At 40.9% G+C, this 28,000-nt stretch overlaps 1 protein-coding gene across 2 annotated transcripts; it reads right to left on the reverse strand.

The window, feature by feature from the left end:
• Positions 1 to 1,127: 1,127 nt before the first annotated feature.
• On the reverse strand, positions 1,128 to 27,999 carry LOC110492069 (adipolin). Of its 2 annotated transcripts, none has more exons than XM_021566061.3 (8): positions 26,644 to 27,999; positions 15,040 to 15,144; positions 14,534 to 14,645; positions 14,016 to 14,206; positions 12,865 to 12,973; positions 12,538 to 12,631; positions 5,861 to 5,939; positions 1,128 to 2,483 (listed from the first exon to the last, which is right to left on the reverse strand). In XM_021566061.3, the coding sequence occupies exons 1-8, from the start codon at positions 26,815 to 26,817 to the stop codon at positions 2,385 to 2,387; spliced, it is 963 nt and encodes a 320-aa protein (XP_021421736.1). In that variant the 5' UTR covers positions 26,818 to 27,999; the 3' UTR covers positions 1,128 to 2,384. The 2 variants fall into 2 exon arrangements, with proteins under 2 accessions (XP_021421736.1, XP_036802868.1); XM_036946973.2 differs by having other exon boundaries at positions 14,016 to 14,203; positions 26,644 to 27,935.
• Position 28,000: the final 1 nt, after the last annotated feature.

Raw genomic sequence — 28,000 nt, forward strand, 5'->3', positions numbered from 1 at the left:
GTCCCAAACACACTAAAAGTCATGTCTGATTCACCTGTATAAGAAATGACAGGTTAGTGGTTAGTCTAACACAATTAACACAGGCAGTATAAATACTGGTAGAAGGGTCTGATACAGTCCAAATCCAGGCTTTAGATGCAGCCGAAATGGAATTTAAAGGGCTTTCCCTTGGATCAGCAGATTACTGTTGTAGTTTGACTGGTGTAGATAAAGTCTTTGTGTTTGGTGTGTGTGGGTACAGTGTATGGCACTTTGGGCTCAACAATGCTTCCATGAGCAGAACTCTCTTATTAAGGCATTCATGACTTGATGCTAACAAGCTCGTACAAGTGGCTGGACTGACATTTGTGCAATGGAGGCTAAAAGCTGCTTATTAGGGCCTTGTGATACACAGACCACCCAAGATATTTTAAAAAATATTTAAAAAATATCCATACCCTCATTATAACTCCATTATATGACTGGTCGAGGTGGTAAAAAGGCTTGCAATCCTCTCTGTAAAATGCTTTGATTATTGATACTTTTAGTCTTCTCCAATATACACTGAGTGTACAAAACTTTAGGAACACCTGCTCTTTCCATGACATAGACTGACCAGGTGAATCCAGGTGAACCCTATGATCCTTTATTGATCTAAATAAATTCACTTCAATCAGTGTCGAAGGGGAGGAGACTGGTTAAAGAAGGATTTTGAAACCTAGAGACAATTGAGACATGGAATGCGTATGTGTGCCATTCAGATGGTGAATGGGCAAGACAAAATATTTAAGTGCCTTTGAACAGGGTATGGTAGTAGGTGCCAGGCGAACTGGTTTGAGTGTGTCAGGACCTGTAACACCGCTGGGTTTTTTTCACTCTCAACAGTTTCCCGTGTGTATCAAGAATGGTCCACCACCCAAAGGACATCCAGCCAACTTGACACAACTGTAGAAAGCATTGGAGTCAACATGGCCCCCCCATCCCTGTGGAACGCTTTAGGCACATTGTAGAGTCCATCCTCCTGGCGAATTGAGGTGGTTCTGGGGGCAAAACGGGAGGCAACTCAATATCTGGAAGATCTTTACACTCAGTGTAAATGGCAAGCTTGTTTCAGCACTAACGTGTATTTAGTAAAGACAGAAATAACATAATATTTGACCATAGTTTAATTTTGATCTCATTACAATATATCATACTGTATTAGTTATTAAAAAGTAAATCAGTATAAGACATAATGGTACTCCAATCTGTGCTAGTCTTGAAACTTTATATAACCTGTAAATAAATCCCTAGGGTGAGAAAAGATATGAATATCCATTTGTGGTTACATTTGAACATAAACTCCATGTACGTCCAAATTCAATTCTTAACCATGTGTATTAATTAAATATTATAATAATTTACAGAAAAGTTAATCAACTACATGGCGGGGAAAAAAAACGTATAGATATACACAACACAAATCTTATATGTGAGTATTTTCTAATTTAATAGATAACATGATCAGTCTCTTTTGCTGAAACAACTGGCATTTTATAAAACAATATTTAACATCTTTTCTGCTTGACCAAGCATAACCTGGAAACACTGTATATTAAATACATCGGTATAAGACCGAATGGCCAACACACTCGCATTTCATTTAAACGCTCTAACCAAATTGGTTAGTTTGGATTTGAATCCCACAAAATAGTTCTAGACAGAAACTAATCTCTGTTAACCCAGAAGTAAAATGTTGTGTAAATTTGGTCAGCTGCGTGATTAACTTTTGTGTTCATACGTGTTAGAAATTGAGAGTTACAGCAAAAATGAAGTCTCCACCCTCACAAAAGGAAACTCTCAGCCAAAGCCCCCCCCCCCCCCCCCTTCTGATCCATGTGGGCACACGCACGAAGCACTCGAGGCGAAACAGTTTAAGCACCGCCTTCGCCCAATCCTGATAAGTCCAAATAACCAGTGACGAAACCCCCAAAACCGGAACTAATGTTGCTCTCATGCATCTCGTACAATGCATCTGAGCATCTTTGCATCATCCAGTGTATATACACACTCACAGGTCTATGTACTGTACATACTTACTGCCATACAAATTAATAGATTGACATAAAAAACCTTTCAAATAAAAACATTTCATTGAGTGATTTGAAGTCTTGTCTATTAGGATTTGCCTGTTGGAATGTACTTAATGTCTTTCTTGGCCCAAGGGAGTGCTTGCTTTCATGGTGTCTGTGGAGAGACACAGTCCCTAAAGCTTTCAAAACGGTACTTTCTCCTCCATGGATGGTGATAGGCCAGTAGCGTCTGTTAGTAGTCCAATTAGATACAGATGCCTTGCGTGGCCAGGGCCCTGGTGTCCAATGGGAAGAGGTAAGGTATACCCCCAGCTCCAAGGCAAGGACGTAAGGCTATACACCCAGCAACATGCCCATGAAGTCAGAACCATTCTGTATTATGATGGATGCCCCAGCTCCATTGTCCACAAATATTGAGGTGTACTGTCCAACCTGAGGAGACACAATAACATTTTAAATACAAGAATATGATTACTATTTGTTTTGTTATAGTGATACAACTCATTATACAGTCATGGGCCAAAAGGTTTGAGAATTACACAAATAAGAATATGATTACTATTTGTTTTGTTATAGTGATACAACTCATTATACAGTCATGGCCAAAAGGTTTGAGAATTACACAAATATTAATTTTCACAAAGTCTGCTGCCTCAGTTTGTATTATAGCAATTTAGCAATTTGCATATACTCCAGAATGTTATGAAGAGTGATCAGATGAATTGCAATTAATTGCAAAGTCCCTCTTTGCCATGCAAATTAACTGAATCACAACAAAAACATTTCCACTGCATTTCAGCCCTGCCACAAAAGGACCAGCTGACATCATGTCAGTGATTCTCTTGTTAACACAGGTGTGTGTTGACGAGGACAAGGCTGGAGATCACTCTGTCATGCTGATTGAGTTTGAATAACAGACTGGAAGCTTCAAAAGGAGGGTGGTGCTTGGAATCATTGTTCTTCCTCTGTCAACCATGGTTGCCTGCAAGGAAACACGTGTCGTCATCATTGTTTTGCACAAAAAAGGGCTTCACAGGCAAGGATATTGCTGCCAGTAAGATTGCACTTAAATCAACCATTTATCGGATCATCAGAACCTCAAGGAGAGCGGTTCAATTGTTGTGAAGAAGGCTTCAGGGAGCCCAAGAAAGTCCAGCAAGTGCCAGGACCATCTCCTAAAGTTGATTCAGCTGCGGGATCGGGGCACCTTCAGTACAAAGCTTGCTCAGGAATGCCAGCAGGCAGGTGTGAGCGTATCTGCACGCACAGTGAGGCAAAGACTTTTGGAGGATGGCCTGGTGTCAAGAAGGGCAGCAAAGAAGCCACTTCTCTCCAGGAAAAACATCAAGGACAGACTGATATTCTGCAAAAGGTACAGGGATTGGACTGCTGGGGACTAGGGTAAAGTCATTTTCTCTGATGAATCCTCTTTCTGGTTGTTTGGGGCATCCAGAAAAAAGCTTGATCGGAGAAGAAAAGGTGAGCGCTACCATCAGTCCTGTGTCATGCCAACAGTAAAGCATCCTGAGACAATTCATGTGTGGGGTTGCTTCTCAGCCAAGGGAGTGGGCTCACTCACAATTTTGCCTAAGAACACAGCCATGAATAAAGAATGGTACCAACACATCCTCTGATAGCAACTTCTCCCAACCATCCAGGAACAGTTTGGTGACGAGCTCGGGGTACAAAACATCGATATTTTGGGTCCATGGCCAGGAAACTCCCCAGACCTTAATCCCATTGAAAACTTGTGGTCAATCCTCAAGAGACGGGTGGATAAACAAAAACCCACAAATTCTGACAAACTCCAAGCATTGATTATGCAATAATGGACTGCCATCAGTCCAGAAGTTAATTGACAGCATGTCAGGATGGAGTGCAGAGGTCTTGAAAAAGAAGGTTCAACACTGCAAATATTGACTCTTGGCATCAACTTCATGTAATTGTCAATAAAAGCTTTTGACACTTATGAAATGCTTGTAAATATACTTCAGTATTCCATAGTAACATCTGACAAAAATATCTAAAGACACTGAAGCAGTAAACTTTGCGGAAATTAATATTTGTGTTATTCTCAAAACTTTTGGCCATGACTGTACAATAGTCATTATACAGTGCCTTGCGAAAGTATTCGCCCCCCTTGAACTTTGCGACCTTTTGCCACATTTCAGGCTTCAAACATAAAGATATAAAACTGTATTTTTGTGAAGAATCAACAACAAGTGGGACACAATCATGAAGTGGAACGACATTTATTGGATATTTCAAACTTTTTTAACAAATCAAAAACTGAAAAATTGGGAGTGCAAAATTATTCAGCCCCTTTACTTTCAGTGCAGCAAACTCTCTCCAGAAGTTCAGTGAGGATCTCTGAATGATCCAATGTTGACCTAAATGACTAATGATGATAAATACAATCCACCTGTGTGTAATCAAGTCTCCGTATAAATGCACCTGCACTGTGATAGTCTCAGAGGTCCGTCAAAAGCGCAGAGAGCATCATGAAGAACAAGGAACACACCAGGCAGGTCCGAGATACTGTTGTGAAGAAGTTTAAAGCCGGATTTGGATACAAAAAGATAAGCTTTAAACATCCCAAGGAGCACTGTGCAAGCGATAATATTGAAATGGAAGGAGTATCAGACCACTGCAAATCTACCAAGACCTGGCCGTCCCTCTAAACTTTCAGCTCATACAAGGAGAAGACTGATCAGAGATGCAGCCAAGAGGCCCATGATCACTCTGGATGAACTGCAGAGATCTACAGCTGAGGTGGGAGACTCTGTCCATAGGACAACAATCAGTTGTATATTGCACAAATCTGGCCTTCATGGAAGAGTGGCAAGAAGAAAGACATTTCTTAAAGATATCCATAAAAAGTGTTGTTTAAAGTTTGCCACAAGCCACCTGGGAGACACACCAAACATGTGGAAGAAGGTGCTCTGGTCAGATGAAACCAAAATTGAACTTTTTGGCAACAATGCAAAACGTTATGTTTGGCGTAAAAGCAACACAGCTCATCACCCTGAACACACCATCCACACTGTCAAACATGGTGGTGGCAGCATCATGGTTTGGGCCTGCTTTTCTTCAGCAGGGACAGGGAAGATGGTTAAAATTGATGGGAAGATGGATGGAGCCAAATACAGGACCATTCTGGAAGAAAACCTGATGGAGTCTGCAAAAGACCTGAGACTGGGACGGAGATTTGTCTTCCAACAAGACAATGATCCAAAAAATAAAGCAAAATCTACAATGGAATGGTTCAAAAATAAACATATCCAGGTGTTAGAATGGCCAAGTCAAAGTACAGACCTGAATCCAATCGAGAATCTGTGGAAAGAACTGAAAACTGCTGTTCACAAATGCTCTCCATCCAACCTCACTGAGCTCGAGCTGTTTTGCAAGGAGGAATGGGAAAAAATGTCAGTCTCTCGATGTGCAAAACTGATAGAGACATACCCCAAGCGACTTACAGCTGTAATCACAGCAAAAGGTGGCGCTACAAAGTATTAACTTAAGGGGGCTGAATAATTTTGCACGCCCAATTTTTCAGTTTTTGATTTGTTAAAAAAGTTTTGAAATATTCAATAAATGTCGTTCCACTTCATGATTGTGTCCCACTTGTTGTTGATTCTTCACAAAAAAGTACAGTTTTATATCTTTATGTTTGAAGCCTGAAATGTTCAAGGTGGCCGAATACTTTCGCAAGGCACTGTACTTCTCAACCCTTCTTAAAGGCTTTATATTCAGCTCAACCCTACTGGAGAATCTAAATGGTGAGCGTGGTTTGATAAATATAAGCCTACCTGTAGCTCTAGTAACCCTTGCACATTCACTGTGAAGATCTTGCTGTTACTTTCCAATCCAACAATCATCTCTAATGACCTGCAATGACGAAGAAAACAAAAAATGATTGATAATTAATCATCATCTTTTTTTCCTGAACTTTATATTTGTTCTAAATAACTTTACTTAATCCATACACACCTAACAGGTTCTGAAACGAAATCATCTAATTGCATGATACTTCATGCAAAATGTGTTTTTGTGCACATTAAATAAACATGTCGTTGCTTCATTTTGAGTCTTGAATCATCATAATCATTACAGTGAGTCTTTAATGAAGTCTGCAGTGCAGAGAGTAATATGTAATAGAGTAGGCGTGGAGTCTAGTCGTTACAACTCTTGCTGAGACCACTGGCTCCTGTTTCGTGGAAAACGCAACATTTTTATGGTGAATCAATCATGTTTGTCTTCACTTTAACTGCCATCGCAATGAGCCTCATTTCACATTCTCTGCATTTTCATGTGTGGGAGAGCGAGACAGGCTGGAGGCATAGGGGTGGAAAGGCAAAAAAAGAATGAGCCCACTTTTTCGGATAACAATATTATTTATACATTTCTTTCATAATACCAGGTTGTGAAGCAAGGTTGTTGGCCTGTATATATGGAGGAAATCTTGGGTACTGTTCGTTTCAACATTTCAGATTTTGCTTACTTTATATAAACAAAAAAGGCCAAAGTATGTGAACAACAGTTCTCATATCACCGAAAATGGGTGTGTAATATTCTGGTATTTACAAATGAGTGTGTAAAATTCATCCTTCACACATCCCAAAAAGGGCATTTCTCTATTCAGGGTCATATTCAATAGGCAACCAATTTTTAAAAAATAGGACTGAAACAGGGAGGGACTACCTGAACCTTTCCAATATGAAATGTTCCTTTTCTTCATTGCAAAATGTTTTGCTATGATGAAAACGACCCTGGCCTGTGGTGTTGGAAGCAGCAGCAGGGTTTCTCAGGTGTCAAAGGTAAGTCTAGAATGATTTTGGAGGCGAAAGGGACCAGGGGAAGAAGTGAGAGGACATTTCATTTATTAAAGCTGTGCTTCACTTTTACACAGGAAATGCCTAACTTGTTCCACACAAATCATAACAAACAACTTGTTTAACAACTCATAAAACTGGCATTAAACTCTGATTATCACGCATGGAATCAATGACTGCTGTCAATATAGAGCCTCAAGAACACGACAAGAAAGGCTGCCCTGGCAGACAATAGAATGGATTAGCTAACTCTTTTGGGGGTAAAGCAAAAATAGTTTTGGTATTGTTTTGTTTTTACTACACTCCAAGTATGTTGCAAAAGCCAGAACAAATCAGAACCATATGGTCATATGTTGAAAACGTTTGGAGTGGGATGACTAGATATTGAAGGCATTTTCAATCAGGATCTCAGCGATCACTGCCTCATTGCCTGTATCCGGTATGGGTCCGCGGTCAAACGCCCACCCCTCATCACTGTCAAACGCTCCCTAAAACACTTCTGTGAGCAGGCCTTTCTAATCGACCTGGCCCGGTTATCCTGGAAGGATATTGACCTCATCCCGTCAGTCGAGAATGCCTGGTCGTTCTTTAAAAGTAATTTCCTCACCATCTTAAATAAGCATGCCCCTTTCAAAAACTCCTTGGCCAACAGCCCCCCCCCCCCCCACCCCACAGCTACTTGCCCGAGCCTCCCCAGCTTTCCTTCACCCAAATCCAGATAGCAGATGTTCTGAAAGAGCTGCAAAACCTGGACCCGTACAAATCAGCTGGGCTAGACAATCTGGACCCTCTCTTTCTAAAACTATCCGCCGCCATTGTTGCAACCCCTATTACCAGTCTGTTCAAACTCTCTTTCATATCGTCCGAGATCCCTAAAGATTGGAAAGCTGCCGTGGTCATCACCCTCTTCAAAGGGGGTGACACCCTAGACCTAAACTGTTACAGACCTATATCCATCCCGCACTGCTTCTCTAAAATCTTCGAAAGCCAAGTTAATAAACAGATCACTGACCATTTTGAATCCCACCGTACCTTCTCCGCTGTGCAATCGGTTTTCTGAGCTGGTCACGGGTGCACCTCAGCCACGCGCTCAAGGTACTAAACGATATCATAACTGCCATCGACAAAAGACAGTACTGTGCAGCCGTCTTCATCGACCTGGCCAAGGCTTTCGACTCTGTCAATCACCATATTCTTATCGGCAGACTCAATAGCCTTGGTTTCTCAAATGTCTGCCTCGCCTGGTTCACCAACTACTCGCCTGGTTCACCAACTACGCAGACAGAGTTCAGTGTGTCAAATCGGAGGGTCTGCTGTCCGGACCTCTGGCAGTCTCTATGGGGGTACCGCAGGGTTCAATTCTCGGGCCAACTCTTTTCTCTGTATATATCAATGATGTCGCTTTTGCTGCGGGTGATTCCCTGATCCACCTCTACACAGACGACACCATCTGACCCAACAAGCTTCAATGCCATACAACACTCCTTCCGTGGCCTCCAACGGCTCTTAAACGCTAGTAAAACCAAATGCATCATTTTCAACCGTTCGCTGCCCGCACCCTCCCACCCAACTAGCATCACTACCCTGGACAGTTCTGACCTAGAATATGTGGACAACTACAAATACCTGGGTGTCTGGCTAGACTGTAAACTCTCCTTCCAGACTCATATTAAACATCTCCAATCAAAAATCTAATCTAGAATCAGCTTTCTATTTTGCAATGAAGTCTCCTTCACTCACGCCGCCAAACTTACCCTAGTAAAACTGACTAACCTACCGATCCTCAACTTTGGCGATGTCATCTACAAAATAGCTTCCAATACTCTACTCAGCAAACTGGATGCAGTCTATCACAGTGGCATCTGTTTTGTTACCAAATCACCTTATACCACCCACCACTGCAACCTGTATGCTCTAGTCGGCTGGCCCACGCTACATATTCGTCGCCAGACCCACTGGCTCCAGGTCATCTATAAGTCTATGCTAGGTAAAGCTCCGCCTTATCTCAGCTCACTGGTCACGATAACAACACCCACCCGTAGCACACGCTCCAGCAGGTATATCTCACTGGTCATCCCCAAAGCCAACACCCCATTTGGCTGCCTTTTCTTCCAGTTCTCTGCTGCCAGTGACTGGAACTAATTGCAAAAATCGCTGAATCTGGAGACTTATATTTCCCTCTCTAACTTTAAACATCAGCTATTTGAGCAGCTAACCGATCGCTGCAGCTGTACATAGTCCATCTGTATATAGCCCACCCAATCTACCTACCTCATCCCCATATTGTTTTTATTTACTTTTCTGCTCTTTTGCACACCAGTATTTCTACTTGCACATCATCACCTGCTCATTTATCACTCCAGTGTTAGTCTGCTAAATTGTAATTACTTCCCTACTATGGCCTATTTATTGCCTACCTCCTCACCCCATTTGCACACACTGTATATAGACTTTATTTTCTATTGTGTTATTGACTGTACGCTTGTTTATTCCATGTGTTGCTGTGTTGTTGTTTGTGTCGCACTGCTTTGCTTTATCTTGGCCAGGTCGCAGTTGTAAATGAGAACTTGTTCTCAACTAGCTTACCTGGTTAAATAAAGGTGAAATAAATACAATTTAAAAAACTTTATCATACTGATTTGTTGATAGATGATCAATAGACTGAGACGGTAACACTTCACTGTAGGTGTCCTTATGAATGCATTCATAAAGCCTTTACAACAGCTATATAGCACATACCATTTGTCAAATGCTTCCATAAGTAGTTCTAAATAGTTATGAGTAACGGCATAAGCTGTAATTAAACTATTTTTAATGGGTGTTAGAGATGACTGTTCATCCTGTTGTCATATACTCTGTCAACTGTTAATAACAATTGCTTTTACACCATCTGCATGACAACTTATGTCATATGTTATTGCATGCTACATAGGAGTCTAAATACCATGTGTTATAACAAGGTGTTATGTCATTTACCAACCTCTGTGTACCATTATTACATTTCACGGAATGATCGATGTCATAACATGTCATCTGCCCTTAATATAATGTGCAAAGACACCATAAGTAAAGTGACTTTAATTTGAAGTGTTTAACAATGATACAATACACGTGTCTGAGCTGTAAAAAATGGACCACGTCCTGGTATAAAAAAATATGAAACGCAACATGCAACAATTTCAAAGATTTTACTGAGTTGTAGTTCATATAAGGAAATCAGTCAATTCAAATAAATGTGTTATGCCCTAATCTATGGATTTCACATGACTGGGAATACATCTGTTGGTCACAGGTATATTAGAAAAAAAGATAGAGGCGTGGATCAGAAAACCAGTCAGTATTTAGTGTGACCACCATTTTCCTCATGCAGCGCAACACACCTTCACATAGAGTTGATCAAGCTGTTGATTGTGGCCTGTGGAACCTTTTCTCACTCCTCTTCAATGGCTGTGCGAAGTTGCTGGATATTGGCGAGAACTGGAAAACGCTGTCGTATACGTAAATCCAGAGCATCCCAAACATGCTCAATGGGTGATACGTCTGGTGAGTATGCAGGTCATGGAAGAACTGGGACATTTTCAATTTCCAGGAATTGTGTACAGATCCTTGTGACATGGGGCTGTGCTTTATCATGCTGAAACATGATAATGATGGCGGCGGATGAATGGCACGACAATGCACCTCAGGATCTTGTCACGGTATCTCTGTGCATTAAAATTGCCATCGATAAAATACAATTGTGTTCGTCGTCTGTAGTTTATGCCTGCCAATAGCATAACCCCACCGCCACCGTGGGGCACTCTATTTACAAGGTTGACATCAGCAAACCGCTCACCCACACAATGCCATACATGTGGTCTGCGGTTGTGAGGCCGGTTGGACGTCCTGCCAAAGTCAAGAGTTATGAATACTTTCTGAAGGCACTGTATATTATGAAGAAAATGGCTTGTTAGTCAGGTAACTAAGTAATAAGTAGTTGACGTTGCAATTGCGTTATTTTTACAACCAACGGATGGCAGTGGGGAACCGTCAAGGCAATCTATACATTCAGAGAAGGCCCAATTATAAAATAATTGTTGTATTTTTTTAAATATAAATGTCGTTTTCATTTCAATTTAATCTTTTGAATAATATTTCAATGGTATTCTGAATACATTCTTCTTTTCAATTAAATTTGGATTTAATCTCTTCCGTTTGTGTTGGAAAGGGTTAAAACGGAGGAGAAAAAAATATCTAATCAGGATTTTTCATTGATGGTTTCTGTTGAGATACATCTAGCTAGATAGCTCACCAGGCGCTAAGCCCTCAGAAGCTCGATAGAAGACGTCTGCCATTCAACTGAGCATAATTTTGTAGTGACAGTGGAATCAACCAATCACATTTTGACTTGTAATGGGTGGGAACAGTTTTTTTTATTGCAGCTCACTTGCTGTTAGCTATCTCTGAAAATAATGCATTATGTGTGTGAAATGTTGTTTCATTTAAACTTTAGATCACTGGTTACTTTATGTTCTGAACTGTTGTCACTTTTGGTAATAGTGTTATATTGATGGCGTTAGGTGGGTTACCATAAGTTAATGTAAGCACTGTGGTTGTTGTTACTGGTAATGTTAGTGTGGGTTCTGTCTCTGTGATTTTCTTGATTATTTAATTTGGTACAAAGAAATTTCCCCCACTGAAAGGCAAGGTTCAATAGCCACGGTTCGAGGCTGATGGACGGCTTTAGCTATCTAGCTAACGTTAGCTATCTGCTAGCACTAGCCAGCTAACTTCACTAGCTACAGGTGCAATAAAAATTTAAAAAACATACTCTTTGTCACGTTACACATTTACATCCTATTTTACTTGCACAATTACCTTTTCATCTTAACAAATCTTTTTTAACTCAACCTAACTGGGTCATTATTATTCAGATGGTTTACAAATCACAAATCCTGTTGTGCCCCAGCAACCTTGATTTTGTTGTAAAATTCTATTTGATTCCATTTCGTTTAAAAATGTTTGTGGGTTGTTGTTTTTTTGCAAGTTGATGGCATTATAATGTGTCCTTTTTTACATCTGGACATGGTCTAATTGGTTCAACTCGGAGCTGTTCATTGTCTCGTTGTCAACATAAAGAATATCTTAAGTACATATGTGCTCCCATTTGCCCATGTTTGTTAGAGATCCTTTGAATTGTAAAGTTTTATGATAGTTTCAACTCATCCTGTGGTATAAGCACACTCATAACTGTTTTATAACACTTCAAATTAATGTCATATGACATGGTCATGACATCAATCATTCCAGGAAATGTAATAATGTGACACAAGAGGTTGGTAAATGACATAACACCCTGCTCTAACACATGGTATGTAGACTCTTGTGTAGCATGTAACAACATAATGCATAAGGTGTCATTTGGACTGTTTAATAGCAGTTGTTATTAACAGTTGACATTAGAGCATATGACAACAGGGTGAACAGTTATCATTAACACCCATCAAAACAAGTTGAATTACATCTTATGCCGTTACACATAACTATTTAAAGCTACTTACGACAGCTTATGAAAAATGTTACATTGTGCTATATAGCTGTGATAAAGCCTTTATGAATTGATTCCAAAGGACACCTACAGTGAAGTGTTACTGACTGAGACTGATGGCACTCACGTATATCGATGACACAGGGATTCGATGCAGACCAGCACTCGCACATTGTCCCTGGCTCTCAGCTGACTCTTACTCCTCTTCACCTCATTGTGGTCTTCAGGGAGAAAACAGAGTTCATCTGAGGTCAGACATTATCCAGCTCAGAAACACCTCTCTGAATAAAAGGCCACAGAGTCCTCTGAAAATACATAATATTTTAGCAAAATATCTGTATAAATGGGGCCTCATTCATTGTCTCGATATTGAATTCCAACTTCCAAATCAATATATTTCCCAAGATGATTCCCTGTTAATTAGATTTCCTTATTGTAGAGAAGCATTCCCTACCGATATGAACATTAGCAGAGAACTGGTAGATCCCTGTGACGGGAGCCGTGAATCGTCCTGTGGACTGGTCCATTCCTGTCCCTCTGAGGAAGGCACCTTTAGCAAGAGGCTGGAAGGAAAAATACAATGTGACATGCGGAATGGAGTTATACAATGAGTGACAGATAGAAAATACCAAGTTTTACATCTCGAATTTGGGCTCAATTACTTTCTATACGTCTGCCAAAGTGAACACCGGAGAAATCAAATCCGAACTTTTCCAACTGACATTTCATAAACTTGGTATATGTCTACTCTTAAAGGACCAATCAGCAGTTGAAACAATAACAAAGCGCATCCCTGCCACTGTTTTGGTAAAATGCTGAGGGATGGGGCTGGAGAAATGTAACCACTCTCAAATTCATAGACAGAGCTATGGATACAAGGACTGACCATCCATGGTATCAAAGTTATAGTTTTAACCATGTTTTGAGGCTATACAGTGTTTGTTTACATTTACTTTGTTAACAAACATTGGAGTAAAACAAGCTTATATTTTGGGTTCTGATGGGGCACGACCGTTAAACTGAGCTCATGAGAACTGTATAAGATACATTCTTCAAGAATCAATGGGTATATATATCATTCATTTATAAATCCAAAAATGGATGTGGCAACTGCTGATTGCCTCTTTAACCTCCCGCCTCAGAATGTCCCTGGGCATAGTTCTTCCACTACAGCATGCTAATTTAAACAGTGTATAAATTTGTCCTCTCCACACCATATTCCAAGTCACAGACAGAGTGCCTTTTGTATGCCGACCCAGAAAGTGATGTGGAGCATTGCATTTTTGACCAAGGAGCCAGTCTGAGCTCCAGCCTGGTACTGCTTTGTCAGACTGTAGGGATGTGGTGATCCTTAAGGATTCCTGGCATCATTCTTATACATCATTGCTGGTTCAATCCTCAAACCCAATATTCAAACACGGCTAACAGGAAGAAAATAGAAAAATAGAAACCTGATTGTGAATATTAATATGGGCTTGATGTTGTGTGCTGAATGATTAAGAGTAAGACAAGAGGATCCAAAAGATGTTCAAGGGGGGGGTGACCAAATACTTCACAAACGTCTGCATCCTTTACAAACTTGTCGATTGTTCCTCCAAAACGTACCGTCTGAAAGTTCTGTAACTCCATCAGTGTCTTCTTGTCAATAACCACAGGTCCTTTGAGTTTACAGTGGAAGGCTTCCTCTATCCGCCTGTAAGAGGTCATTCCTTCCAGGGCGATGTGGGCCGTGGGTATCTGACTAGGACTGGTACTGGTCTGCCTGTCCACTGCAGCAGTTCTCCTCTCTGTAGCTTCTGATTAAAACACAGAAGGAATATGAGATCATCTCAACTAGAAAGATGACAATAATATGGACTTGACTTTAATCTTTAGGAAAAACGTTCTCTGGCACTACAGTACACCAATAGAGTAGTGAGCTTGCTGACCCAATATCTACCGTGGATGGTCAGGTACTAATGAAATACGCCCCCCTTCACTGAGACAATGATCCATCAGTAGTAACAATGCCATCACCAATGTCTTGAAATCAATGAGTCCTCTTATTCACAGTGAAGGCCAAGATCAGACTTTATCACATGTTGTGTCTTTATATGCCATTTTAGGACTTTATATGATGTCACCTTTTATCATCTTTTTGAACTCCTGGAGGAGGACTTCCTGGGTGACCTCTGCCCCGGGGGATCCAGGTGGTCCCTGGGGGCCTGGGGGGCCAGGAGGACCTGGTGGCCCGGGCTGACAGAGACCAGGAAATAATAACACATTACATAATAATATAGGATGATATGAATAAGAAGATAATCTGCTGTACAGCAGTGGAGGCTGCTGAGGGGAGGAAGGATCATAATAATGGCTGGAAGGGAGTCAATGGAATGGTATCAAACATGTGGTTTCCATGTGATTGATACCATTCCATTGACTCCATTCCAGCCATTATTATGAGCCGGCCTCCACTCAGCAGCCTCCACTGCTGTGAACACGATTTGAAACAGAAACTTGTTTCAATATTCAAACAACCAATATTCTACTTATGTATCGTACTCGATGCTTCGTGACCAATGTAATGAACGAACCAGTGCTTGATCAGCTAGCTTCTTTGAACCACTACTGAAGCCATTGTGATATTTACCAGTGGCCTTTTGCGTTTGCGGCACTTCCCAGGGAAGTTGCCTACAGGTCGTTTCACAAAGTCCATCCATGATCCCAGGGGATCCACTCTCTGGTTGTCAGGATTCTATAGGATACACGAGACAGAGAAACCCATGAGACATTTTTCATTCAACATCAAACCACTTCAGAGGTCTGATTTTGCAACGAAGACAGACCTACTATTAATCAATGATGCCACAAGGAGAGGCAGGTGTACCTACATAAACCTGGCTGATTGATGGTGAGTATTTAAACAAGTGCCCAGTGAAATAAAGTGTGATTTAAGGGTTTTGCCAGAATGTACTTACAATCACGCTAGTCCCAGACTGTTCTTATTCCTCAATCAAAACGTCTCTTTAAGGAGAACAGTGCTAATTGTAAGATTCATCAGATATTTCAGTCTGGAATAATTTCGCCCACCGGCACACAATGCAAAGTATTGTAACTATGTAACTGAATCCAATGAGTCATAATTTCTGCTTACCCTCCATTGGAAAATCTTGCCTTAAGATACTATTAAATGGTGCCAGACATCAAGGCAGGTCACACTGTTAAGTGAACTCTCTTTCTTTATTTCTCTCTCTCTCTCCATGTCTCCTTGCCGATCTACTGCCATTCCAGAGAGAGGGAAGAAGGCTTTTTGTGTCGTATCTTTCACTTTGCCAATTAACATTTCCATGAGCATACCGTGCATTCAGGACTCCCTGAAAAATGACTCTATCCATAGGATATTTTAGTGACCAATTAGCCTACGACAAGATTTCTAAACATCCAACAACACTTTCACCTATACCTAGCTACAAACATACCAGCAATGATTTATTTATTTTTTGGCACACAATTGAAAATCTAAGCTATAACAGGAAGGAAATGACCAAAACAACCCTGATGAACACAATAATAGATATGGAGGCATACTATAAAAGTCAACAGAGGCTGCTGAAGAAGTGCATGGACGTACATGATTTCTAAGCGGAAACTCCCTCGTGCTCGTGGTGATGATTGCAGACCTGTGATTGACATGCAGGGATTCTGGGTGTGTGGTGATGCTATCCTTTTGTTGAAGAACAACACCCTCGCATATCTCATTTATCAAAAATGAAAGGCCTCTGCCACCAAATAATTTCATTTGGGTGAAAAGCGATGCTGTGTGAATTCCAATAACCACAAAATGCCTTGAATCCTCCCCAAGCAAAGTCCCTTCTTCCTCCTCCCCAAACATCAAGTGACTGTGGTGGAGATAAAAGAGGAGATTAAGACAAGCCATGGAGGTGAGCTGTCTGAAATTGTATTTATTTAGGTTTGGCAGGAGGACACGGATCACTTATCTGCAAAACTAACATGCCCCCTTTTTCTTGACAGAAAGAGAGACTCACCTCTTGTTCTGTTCAAAAGCAACAAAGTAGCCCCTTGTTTGTCTTGTCTTCAATATACTGGAATAAAAAAAAGGTTTTATATTTTGGGTTTGTTTTTCTCTCTGTCTTCTCTCGTCTCTCTTTTCTTGTGACGGCAGACAAAATAAACAAGTTAAGTAACCCAGTGCCTTGTGCTTGTTAGACGTCTGTGGGTTTTTGTTGTGTTTTCGAAGCCTGGAGACAGATAAATGGCAGACAGATTTATTTTGTCAAGCCAAAGATACTGTTACTGCATAATCCACCACATCTTTTCCATAACACTGCAACACTGCCCGGGCCATTTAATTGGTTATACTGAACCTTTTTTTCTCCTTTCTACAGCTCATGCTGCATAGGAATTATCTCTAATTATACCTCTCACTTTCATACCGACCTTAAAAGCTCATAGGAAAAATTATTTGCGTTTGAGACGCCGAAAGAATCTGAAAGAGCTGCCTGCAACTCTATTCCTGAACCCCACGTTTGATTTAAACACCGACAATAATCGCTGAGGACCCTCTCTGACAACTCTGTTTGATTTAAGTGATGCACACTGAACATTGACAGCGGGTGAAACGCAAAACAAGGAACTTAACGCTACGCCTGGCGGTTCATCCTGCAAGTCTCAAAATAACTGCACCTCTCCTCTCACATTGATGTCATACATCGTACTGTATGTCAGATGTTTTTAGACCACCTCAAGTCAGCCCACACATGCAACTTATAATTATATATGCTGCCGTAGCTATTCCCCGCATAATAATAGCACTGCCAGGACAGGAGGCCTCTCTTTCTGCTTGTTATCGTCTTGTATTGTTAGCACACGCATGTGTAATTAAACGCGGAAAACCGTGCCCTAAAGGATTTTCGATATTTTAGGAAGTTGGCCTGTAACCAAGGTAATTATAACTGTTATTCAAACTGCAAAATGGAGCAAATCACTTTTTTTTTTACACTTTTATACCGTGTGTAGTAACACAACATATCATGAGAATTGCTATTTGGTGTCAGGAGTGCATCCATCAGACATTAAATCATGAGGATTTTTAGATCTGTTCAAGTCTTTTGTCTTTCTAGTATGGACACACATTCCTTACTTTCATTGAAAGCGCGTACGTCTCTCAGCATAATATTTTTGCTACCATGACATCCAATAGTGATAGATGGTGGCGCTTCCCACAGCTGGCAAGATATGATGATTCAATGCACCTCAGTCAAACTATCTTCAATATTCCCCAGATGAAGGACCGAGTCCATACACAGAGAAATTAAAATCCCACCGCATGACGAAATAGAAAAACTGTCAGTTACTGTATGTTCAATGCAGTTCCTATTGAGTTGTGGCGCAAATTAAACAATGTTCTCACTCACATACCTTTATATCAGCGCGTACAGCACATGAACAAAGTGAACAGGATAGATACAGGTATCAATCTGAACTTCCCTTTGATCCCGGCTGTTGTATGAGTGCCATCCAATGGCCGTGTCTTTCAACAGCTGTGAGAGCACACCACCCCAGTGGTGATTTGGAAAATGTGTCAGACATTCTTAAGGTGTTAAACTAAAAAGGTATTCCTAAGAACATCAAACACTGTTTGTCTGGCTCATCGGTGGGGGCTTTATTCATACTGAAGGGATGGTGTATATTGCTACATGCCCCGATCCTTATAGTGCAATGAACTTTACTTACAAATATGTAACCACTATATATGATGAACATCCCAGTTTGTATGCATGATGTACAATATCGTGACACTTTTGCAACACTATGTTGTTGAACATTGCATGTAAGGTTGCAAATATGTAATAGCCTACCTACAATGTATGCGATTCCCCAATTGTATTATTGCTTCATTATATCCATGCTCATTCAGGAAACAGTTGTGATGAATAATCCCTTTATTAAAGTGACTAGTGTTCCATTATTAAAGTGACTAGTGTTCCATTATTAAAGTGACTAGTGTTCCATTATTAAAGTGACTAGTGTTCCATTATTAAAGTGGCTAGTGTTCCATTATTAAAGTGACTAGTGTTCCATTATTAAAGTGACTAGTGTTCCATTATTAAAGTGACTAGTGTTCCATTATTAAAGTGACTAGTGTTCCATTATTAAATTGGCTAGTGTTCCATTATTAAAGTGACTAGTGTTCCATTATTAAATTGGCTAGTGTTCCATTATTAAAGTGACTAGTGTTCCATTATTAAAGCGACTAGTGTTCCATTATTAAAGTGACTAGTGTTCCATTATTAAAGTGACTAGTGTTCCATTATTAAAGTGACTAGTGTTCCATTATTAAAGTGACTAGTGTTCCATTATTAAAGTGGCTAGTGTTCCATTATTAAAGTGACTAGTGTTCCATTATTAAAGTGACTAGTGTTCCATTATTAAAGTGACTAGTGTTCCATTATTAAAGTGACTAGTGTTCCATTATTAAAGTGAGTAGTGTTCCATTATTAAAGTGACTAGTGTTCCATTATTAAAGTGGCCAGTCATTTCAAGTCTATGTATATACTGCCCTATATACATAGACTTGAAGTCACTGGCCACTTTAATAATGTTTACACATTTTTACTTTACTCATCTCATATGTATATACTATATTCTATTCTACTGTATTTAGTCTATACCACTCCGACATTGCTCATCCTAATATTTATATATTCCCTAATTCCATTCTAGTACTTTTAAGTTGTGTGTATTGTTGTGAACTGTTAGATTATTACTGCATTGTTGGAGCTAGAAACACAAGCATTTCGCTACACCCGCAATAACATCTGCTAAACACATGTATTGTGACAAACAACAATTGATTTGATTTGTATGTTTGTGATGTAGCTTGGTGAAATTAGGTAGAATTTTATTTGAAGCAATGAAAGGGAGGGAAATATGTCCCTGGGGCAGCATGCCATCAAAAACACTTTGCGCGTTCCAAATGACCAGAGCTGGTCAAAAGTAGTACACTATGTAGGGAATAGGCTGCCATATGGCCATGGATCCTGATTAAAAGTAGTACACTATGTAGGGAATAGGGTGTCATTTGGAATTCAGCCGCAGACATAACTGTTAAAACTTGTCTCTTTGGCTGCAATAGATCCTCAACCATAACAGCACTCCACATAGCAGGTAGTTTCTGAATCCTTAAGAATGAGAAAGAAGCATCGCCGCCGCCTCTGTAGACATAACGGTATAGCACATAACTCTGAGCTTGTTCTAATTTAAATGTCCTTATTAACTTGTTACTAAGTATCCATAATTTACTGCTTAAAATGCACCAACTAGTACAGAAATAAATAAAAAATACCTACACTGTGCAAACAATATCTTGTAATGTTAACTGACTAGTCCGTGACAAAGCTCTTAAAATAAAATGTTTGGAATGGACTCGTGTTTTTATCCTACTGTTTGTACCAAACAAATGTAAATGTGAGAGCAGGGTGCACCAGCCACACCAACAAATAAGCTTGTAAGATTATGTCTGATGTATGTTTTGTGAACAGGTACATATTTCGTTTGACGTGGGACAGGATGATGTAGAGGCGTCCCTAAATCCCTTGTTTTTACATCGTTATAGTCCTTTTGCAGTCATCCATGCATGCGTTTAGGAGGCTAACTAAGGGAGGGCCTATCGCATCCTGGGAGGCAAGGATCCCCAGGCTACAGTAGGGCTGGGCTAGGGGGAACCCACATGCTTCCCCACCGTCACGCATCCACCCGTTCCCCCCTAATGAGCATCCAATCCACCGCAGTTCTCCCCCGATGCACCTCATAGACAAGAGGATTTACCACCACAACACTAAATATGGTTAGACGTGCAACCCGTGCAACTGGTGCACCCTGCACGCAACGCTGCACTTTAACTTTGTAGAGATGTCACATAAAAGTTGTTGAGGATATGAGAAAAGTGTCGGCCTTTGCATATTAACCACGTGAAACGTAGACACCATTTTCATCTCTAGAGTGCTATCAAATGATCAAATGATACAACTGTAGAGGATCGAGCCCGTTTCAAGTCACAGTATTTGTGGGTATGCTGCACGTACACATATTCCTATGGTGTAGCCGTCATATCATCTTTCTTTTCTTTCCACAAAACAACTGCTGCAGTGTCAACATGCCATAGATATTTATGCAAACATTGAATGTGCATTCCTTTCCAGTGAAGACATGTAAGAGCTACTAAAGCAATCAAATGTATTCATGAAACCTCCTAGGGAATAATAACTGTGCTTAAGTCCCAAAAAATCTGAAGAGAGTCTGATTGCTGACACACCTGCTTTGTGTTCAAATTATAGTCTTCAAATTGCTCAAATGGGGGCTATTTCCCCCTGTATCTGTGGTAGGTAAGAGGATCCATTAAAAATGACTCTGGCTCCACTTCCATATCAAACTGAAAACTGAACCATTTTTCCAGACCTAGGTTCAAATACTATTTGATGTACTTCATTTGTAGAGCACAATGTTCTGAAAAACGTTTTGTGCTCGATTGAACTTGCAATGGAACTAATAGAGGATTCCCAAGCATACAAATCATGCCCACCAGGCACTCCAGAAAAACTTTGAGGGTAAAGCAAACACTCAAAGTATTTTCAAATATTTCAAATAGTACTTGATCCCAGGTCTGAGTTATGCTCCATGGTTTTATTCACTGTGGAATGCACCAGGTAGATACTGTAGATACTCATGAGATCTTTTCTACTCTTATGTGCTCCATAGCCTCCATTTGTGGTTCCGCTCTACCACATAAGTGCAGAGTCCTCCGTTCTGTTAGGTTTAAGCACTTTTATTGTGTAAGTACTGTGCTCACTTACTTTATGAGGTATTAAAAACATGTTGTAAGTGGAAAAGCACAAAATGTAAGAGGGAAATAAAAATGTCATTTATAGTTCATCTGAAAGGCAAATTTGAATAGATGCCAAATTCTCCCTGGCTTCAACACCAGTCAAATGTAGGTCTGATGTAAATATCACAGGAAGAAAAGAAATACATAACTCCTGCTACAAAACAACAATGGCTCTGAGAACGATTCAAGGATTGCCAACATTTTAACAATCATTTGCACGGCAGTAGGCGGAGACACCCTCATATTATTCTTTCTTTTCAAGACTCCAGTCCAATGTGAATCTGAGGTAGAGGAACATGATCAGCACATGATACGTATCAGGCAAGATTAAGGGATTTCTATAGATCTGGCATCAATTAGAAGTTATTCAAATAAGAGGTCATCCAAATAAAACAGGACCTCTTTGCCTCTTTTAAAGTTTTATTTCCAGGGGAATATCGTCCTAACAGTTGATTTTACTTGTAGATTTGAGATATAATGACAAAGGGCTGCTTATTGTTCTTATCGCTGTCTGTCAGGTTTTCAATGAGTGCATAAATTGATTGTGCAACGTGTAACTAAACAATGGTCATTACGACATGTTATAAAAGTCATACTCTCACTATGGGACCCTTGTTCTCACTGTTTCCCATCTTGTGGTTGGATATGGTGATGGGCAAGCTTAGTGGGCTATACTTCCTTTACCAGTGTGAGAGATGAGGTGTTTGTTTGTAACTTTTTACTACTTACCTAACTCTCTGTGTGTGTGTGTGTGTGTGTGTGTGTGTGTGTGTGTGTGTGTGTGTGTGTGTGTGTGTGTGTGTGTGTGTGTGTGTGTGTGTGTGTGTGTGTGTGTGTGTGTGTGTGTGTGTGTGTGTAGCCTATGTCTGTGTGTGTGCACCCATTGTGTCAGTGGGCCTAGTGTTTCCGGTGGGTGACGGGTCCGGTCCCCTGTGTGTGGGGCAATTCAAACGGTGCCACACACCCCTTCATGAATCATGGTGTTGGGATGAGAGAGGGGAAACTCAAGCCCTCCCCCAGGGCACTGATTAGCCATTACTCAACACGGTAGGTGTGATGTTTGATTTGACTGCCTCAACTACTGCCTTCACTGACCGAGCCCTTTGCTGCTCAACACGGACAGATTTCACTGCACTTTGGAAAGAAGTGACATACAAATGTATATATTGTTCACGCAGTTCTGCCCTCACAGTGTATTTACGGTGCTAGTCAGTGAAATCATGATAGAATGGACTGTGAACCATTACCCATCTATGTTATTACTTTGAGACATGCCCAGAAAGAATGGTAGAAGAAAACACATGTGTAGTGCTGTCAGCGATTTTAGCAGACATAATGTTGATTTTGGTGCAAAAGAATTACTGCTTGGAACAAAAGGTTACTGCTTTGTATCATCTCACCAAATTTCACAAAGTGCACCACTCCACACCTCAATTGTGATCAATTTCAAATGGAAAATCTCTGATGGAATGTGGTCTGCTGCATCCTGCCAACAGCGCTCACTGGGGTTGGGCCAGATACGAAATGAATGCCATCACAAGAAGACTTTCCACTGCATGAGCAAAAAGAAAAACATGCAAATGTAGAAACTGTTTGGCTTGTTTGAAGATACAAGCCGGTGTTCTCCTGCCAACATCACTTTAATAAGGAGGTTGTTTTCCCCAAAACATTACAGGTAGGGGAGAGTGGGGCAAGTTGAGCCAAAGGGGTTAATTGAGCCAAACATACACAAAATGAATAATTTGACCAAATATTTAGGAAGAGGGTCAGAATTTCATAAAGTCTGTGAAGGAAGAAACCACATGGAAAAAGTGGTTAGCAAGTTAGGTCCAAAAAAACAGATTTTCACCAAGTCAAATGAATGTATTGTGTTAGAGGTATCATCTAAACCAAAGTAGATCGTTTTAAGACTCTTCTATACATCTTCGATATAAAGGTCCTAAACCTAGTATGAAATTGTATCCTTGTAGCTGTGTGTGCTAATATGGTATAAATGTTTGCCTTGGAATTAGTTGAGCCAATGGTCATGGATTAATTTGAGCCAATGGTTGAGCAGATGTAAGTGTTTTCTTTGCAGTTGTAATGCAAGGCATTATCGCTGGGATATGAGGTAACAACAGACCCTGTGTTAAAAGTGTTTAAAAAGTACAAAGTCTGTGTTAAGGTGTAAAGCCTGTGTAAAATGATTCAAAAGATGAAAAAAAAGTGATTGTGGTGAATTGTGTTTGGGAAATAAAGATAGGCATGGTTTTAAAATGGTAGTGGTAACATTTCATTCAGTACAGAAATGTGTAGGCGGCTTAACTTAACCCTGTCCCACAGCTCAACTTACCCCATACCCGGGGGAAGTAGTGCCAAAAGACCCCTTCTCTTGGACAAGCTATGTTTTCAAAAACTGTAATGAATTTGGATTATCTTCAGGGATACACCACATCCTGAAATATACGTAGATATCTTTGTTAGAAAGAATGCTATATTTCCCTTGACTGAGTGAATGTAAAGGTGTGAGGATTAAGTGATACAACTTGAACAAACTAAGATTCCATCATGAAATAAAGCTACCAAACACCGCTTGCAGTTGGCATGGTAGACATTCGTTTTTTACTGGATGCTTTTTCATTGAACTCTGGATAATACAGCATTCCATTTTGCTGTGACATTGTCCATACAAAATGCATAATAAGCAGCCTGGCCTCAGAGCCAATACGAAATATACTTGATGTATTTCTGAGCATCCCCAAGACATATGATACCTACTAATGGTCTAGTGACTTAAGACAGAAACTAATGTAGGGAGGTTGGTCGGAAAGATGGGTGGGCATAATCCGCAACACTCTAGCAATCCAAAGGCACACTCTAGCAATCCAAAGGTTGAATGTTTGAGTCGTGTCGGAGAAAACTGAACATTTTAGCTAACCCTTCAGTTAACCATTATTCTAAAAGTAAATTCACCTAATGTTTGTTGTTTTAGTTCTCCAAACATTTGTCATTTTAGTTCTCCTAATCTTTGTTCTTAGTTCCCCTAACCGCCAACGTAAATTCTCCCAGTAATTCTCCTTTGTTGTTACAGCGCAACAAGCAACCTGGTATCAGATAAAGATGTGCAATACTATACGTCCTCCAGGATGTATGATAAGTCACATGATTCAATTAATATGCTATTGTACGACCAGGTAAGATGTATGATACTATACGACCAATATTGCATTCATTATGTAACCTAATGTAACGTAACGTCATTTATCATACTAAATGGAATTTCACAGATTTACGTACAGAATTAGAAAAATATCCCTAAGACCACGTTACAATAAGAAGTGCTCAATTTCTGTAGCCTTAATGAGTCTTATGTAGCCTAAATTAGTTTTGTTGCATTGTCTAACCTTCAACATCTACACTCTTTAACCTTAGGTGTAAAGTCTAAACCCCAGGGTCCTCAACTAGAGGTGACAGTATTTGGCCGAGACACTATCTGCCATAACACAGGGTCTTAGGAGTGATTATGTCATTACCCTCAGATTGTGGGAGACAAGATGAAAAGAATGTAAGTGAGGGGGGCACAGGGGGCTAATCCTTGTCGAGGTGTCCTCTTTCAGGACCCTTTCTATGGGGCTTTGTGAGGGGCTTACACGGCACGCTGCCCCAGTTTTTCTGGGCCGCACCGCCCCTATCGGATGTCCCAGACACAGCGGAGTCAGACTGGCCCTGTGAATGACAGCATCAATAGGCTGGGAACAGTACTGCCAAAGCTCTTTAAATATCTGCCCACCTAACTTTCCCAGGAATTACATCATGGCAGTCTGCCTGTGGCCTGTTGCTGGACCATGGGGGGAGATGGAGGGGGGCGGAGGGGGGCTATGGAGACAGAGACACCCTGGGCTCGGGTTGGATAGATGGGAGAGAGAACTGAACAGATATATCCCAGTGGGGTGCAGAAATCCTCAGTCTTCAGCAACCTGGGGGTTGACACAAGGTCATCCTTCAGAGCCTTCTGCTTTTACAGGGCAAACCAAGTCAAATAAACACAGCCAGATCATAATGAGACAGGCTAGGGCTGACTAATGTGTTCTTCTTCTTGAGAATACAGAAACAAATCCTCACTCTATCTATGGCAAATAAAAGTCATAGGCTAACCAACCAACCAACAGGGCAGAGAGACAACCTGGTAGAGCTTGGACTGGGAGGAAGGGCTGGTATTGAGCGGATGGGGCAGTGAGGGTTGTTTGAGAATGCCAACACAATGGGTGGGCTCAAGGCAAAACAAATACCTCTTTGGAAACTCCTGGAAATATGTAATACCAGCAATAAACCAATAAATAAGAATGTGAAAGGTCAAATGCTGTTTTTGGACAGGGAAACATAAATGAAAAGTAGATGTATGAATCAGTGGCAACGGAGCATTTTGTGTTTACCCGAGTACCACATGGTCTATTTTCAACAGAAAACAACTTTTACTACACCTTTTTCATATTGTACGTTTGGTGTAAAAATACAAGTTTCTATCTGTATGCCAATTACTGTCCATATTTTATATTTAAATAAATACTATACTTTGGCTACACATTTAGAGAATTTAGACTAAACTGTCACATCTTCTTATCCCTAATTCACGTTGATTCAATCCCTCTTGAGCCCCGATTTGTCAATATACAATCCTTAAATCTGATAGGCTGGGAAATTGGTGTTAGCCCCCCATAGTGAGGACTAATTGGTGCATTGATCATCCCACATTCCACACATTCTTCAGGAAGTCATCCATTTAGGTTTGCACACATTTCAGACACAACTCACTTTCTCAGGCTTGACCCAGTAGGGCAAACCTGTTCTACGCGGTCTATTGCCACTACACCACTACACTCATTCTCTCTATAAAACACTTTGACATGAATTATGCATTCATAAAGCCTGAATCAAGTCCAGATAAATCTGTCAGAGCATGTTACCTGCCATAGCCAGTCATTGCAATCCATAATTTAACAAGTTAATTATCAGCTCAAGTATATATCTCAGAATAGATTCCAAGGTTAAGAGAACGCGATCAGATCATAGCAGGTTGTTTGAATTTAGGTAGCACTACCGCAATGTTATTTTCTATGAGGTTTGTACTTTGATATTCATAAGATAAGGTTATCAAAATCAAGTCACAATCCAAAACCGCTAATAAAGTTCATGACATATTCCACATACTAATCATAAACATTCTTCTGATGTTCAGCACTCGTAGGATCAGACCAAATATACACATTTCGGACATTAAGTTTGAAATACACCAGCAGATCGACAGAGCAAAGAGGCTGGTGCTGGTGACTTCAAAACCACATTTTTTGTCCGTTTCAAATCAAACATTACCTTGGTGCTCCCGCCGACCTCTTCGCTGTTGGAGAGGGTAGTGTTGTATGCCTCTGTGTGCTGTGGGGGGGTCTCCTGTGTCCTCTTCCTCTCCTTCTTGGCATCCACCCCTTCCAGCAGGACAAACTGGGTCCAGAACACCACAGCCAGCACGGCCAGCGGCCCACACCACATCTTCAACAAACACAAAATCAACCCAAAGATCCCTGAAACTTCGATCAACTGACCCAGTGGTCTGTCCAAACTGTCCAACGATTGGGAATAATAATGTTGTTGCCCGGTTACAAAAATGCAAGGACCCCAACCAAGATGATTGGACCTCAAACTGGAGGACTACAACAACACTGACTCCTGGTTTGGCTGCCTGCTGCTGCTCTCTTCCTGATGATCTTTGAGCCAGACAGCAGTGTGTTGCTGGAGCTGGAGCACAGCTAACTCTAGCCAGAAAGCCAGGCGGCTTACTCAACTATGAAATGTGGTCCCGGGGAATGACAGATCGGCACAGATCTGACAGCAAATAAACCCATTAGTGAGATTTTTCACGCTTTCTGCTCTGTGGGGGGGAGGAGGGGGATGCAGGGGGCAAAGGAGAGAGAGGCAGAGAGGAGGGGTGTTTGAAGCTGGGGGAGGGAGGGAACCCTTGGGTAGAAGTGGATGGTAGAGTTCTTTATCACCCTCTTTCTTGCTCTTTCTCTCACACTGAGCAATGGATCTTCCTCATAGCATTTCGATAGTTGGGTAAAGTGGAAGTCCCATAATAGTTGGGATTTTCTTCAGAGAATACCGCTTGGCATTCAATCCCTCAGTCCTCCTCACACGTGCTTCCTTCAGGAGTAGACAGAGAATGAAAAAAAGTCCAAGGGGAGTTGGAGATGGTCCAATTTTCTTAGCCTTTGAGAGTTTCCTTCTTCTTTTCTCCTTAAAGGGTATAAAATTGGTCCCCCGCAGCAGCAGATCCAGAGAGAAAACCTCAAAGTGGTGTTAAAAACACTTTGAGGGTTATTAGCCACACAGTCTCTGCTGTCCAGGACACCCAGCTGTACATAACTCACTACTGCTCATTCATCAACCCAGTCCGTCTGCTCTGGGGTGACAAAAACATGTGCAATTTCACCTCAGAGAGCCCTGTTTGTCTGCCTGTGTGTGTCAGTGTGTGTGGTAGGTCCCTGTTGCTTGCTTGCCTCGTTACACACTCTCACTCTCTCTCTCCTTCTCTGTTGCTCTCTGTGACTGAGCTTACAGGAGTGCTCACAGTGGAGTTTTATCGTCACTCTCCCTCCCTCTCTCTCTCTTTCTTCCTTCCCCTAGCTGCCTCTATTTTTCTCATCAGTGAATTGGCAACCCCGCTGGCTTGTTC

Source organism: Oncorhynchus mykiss, chromosome 16, assembly GCF_057628025.1.
Source record: "Oncorhynchus mykiss isolate SJ-2025 chromosome 16, ASM5762802v1, whole genome shotgun sequence".
NCBI lineage: Eukaryota > Metazoa > Chordata > Actinopteri > Salmoniformes > Salmonidae > Oncorhynchus > Oncorhynchus mykiss.

What these genes read in the sequence shown, in the direction of transcription:
- LOC110492069 (XM_021566061.3), bottom strand. Translation starts at nt 26,817, where the DNA reads ATGTGGTGTGGGCCGCTGGCCGTGCTGGCTGTGGTGTTCTGGACCCAG. An exon ending in GTTCAAAAAGATGATAAAAG is followed by an intron (nt 14,207 to 14,533) that starts GTGACATCATAT and finishes TGTTTTAATCAG; the next exon opens with AAGCTACAGAGAGGAGAACT. An exon ending in AGTTACAGAACTTTCAGACG is followed by an intron (nt 12,974 to 14,015) that starts GTACGTTTTGGA and finishes TTTTCCTTCCAG; the next exon opens with CCTCTTGCTAAAGGTGCCTT.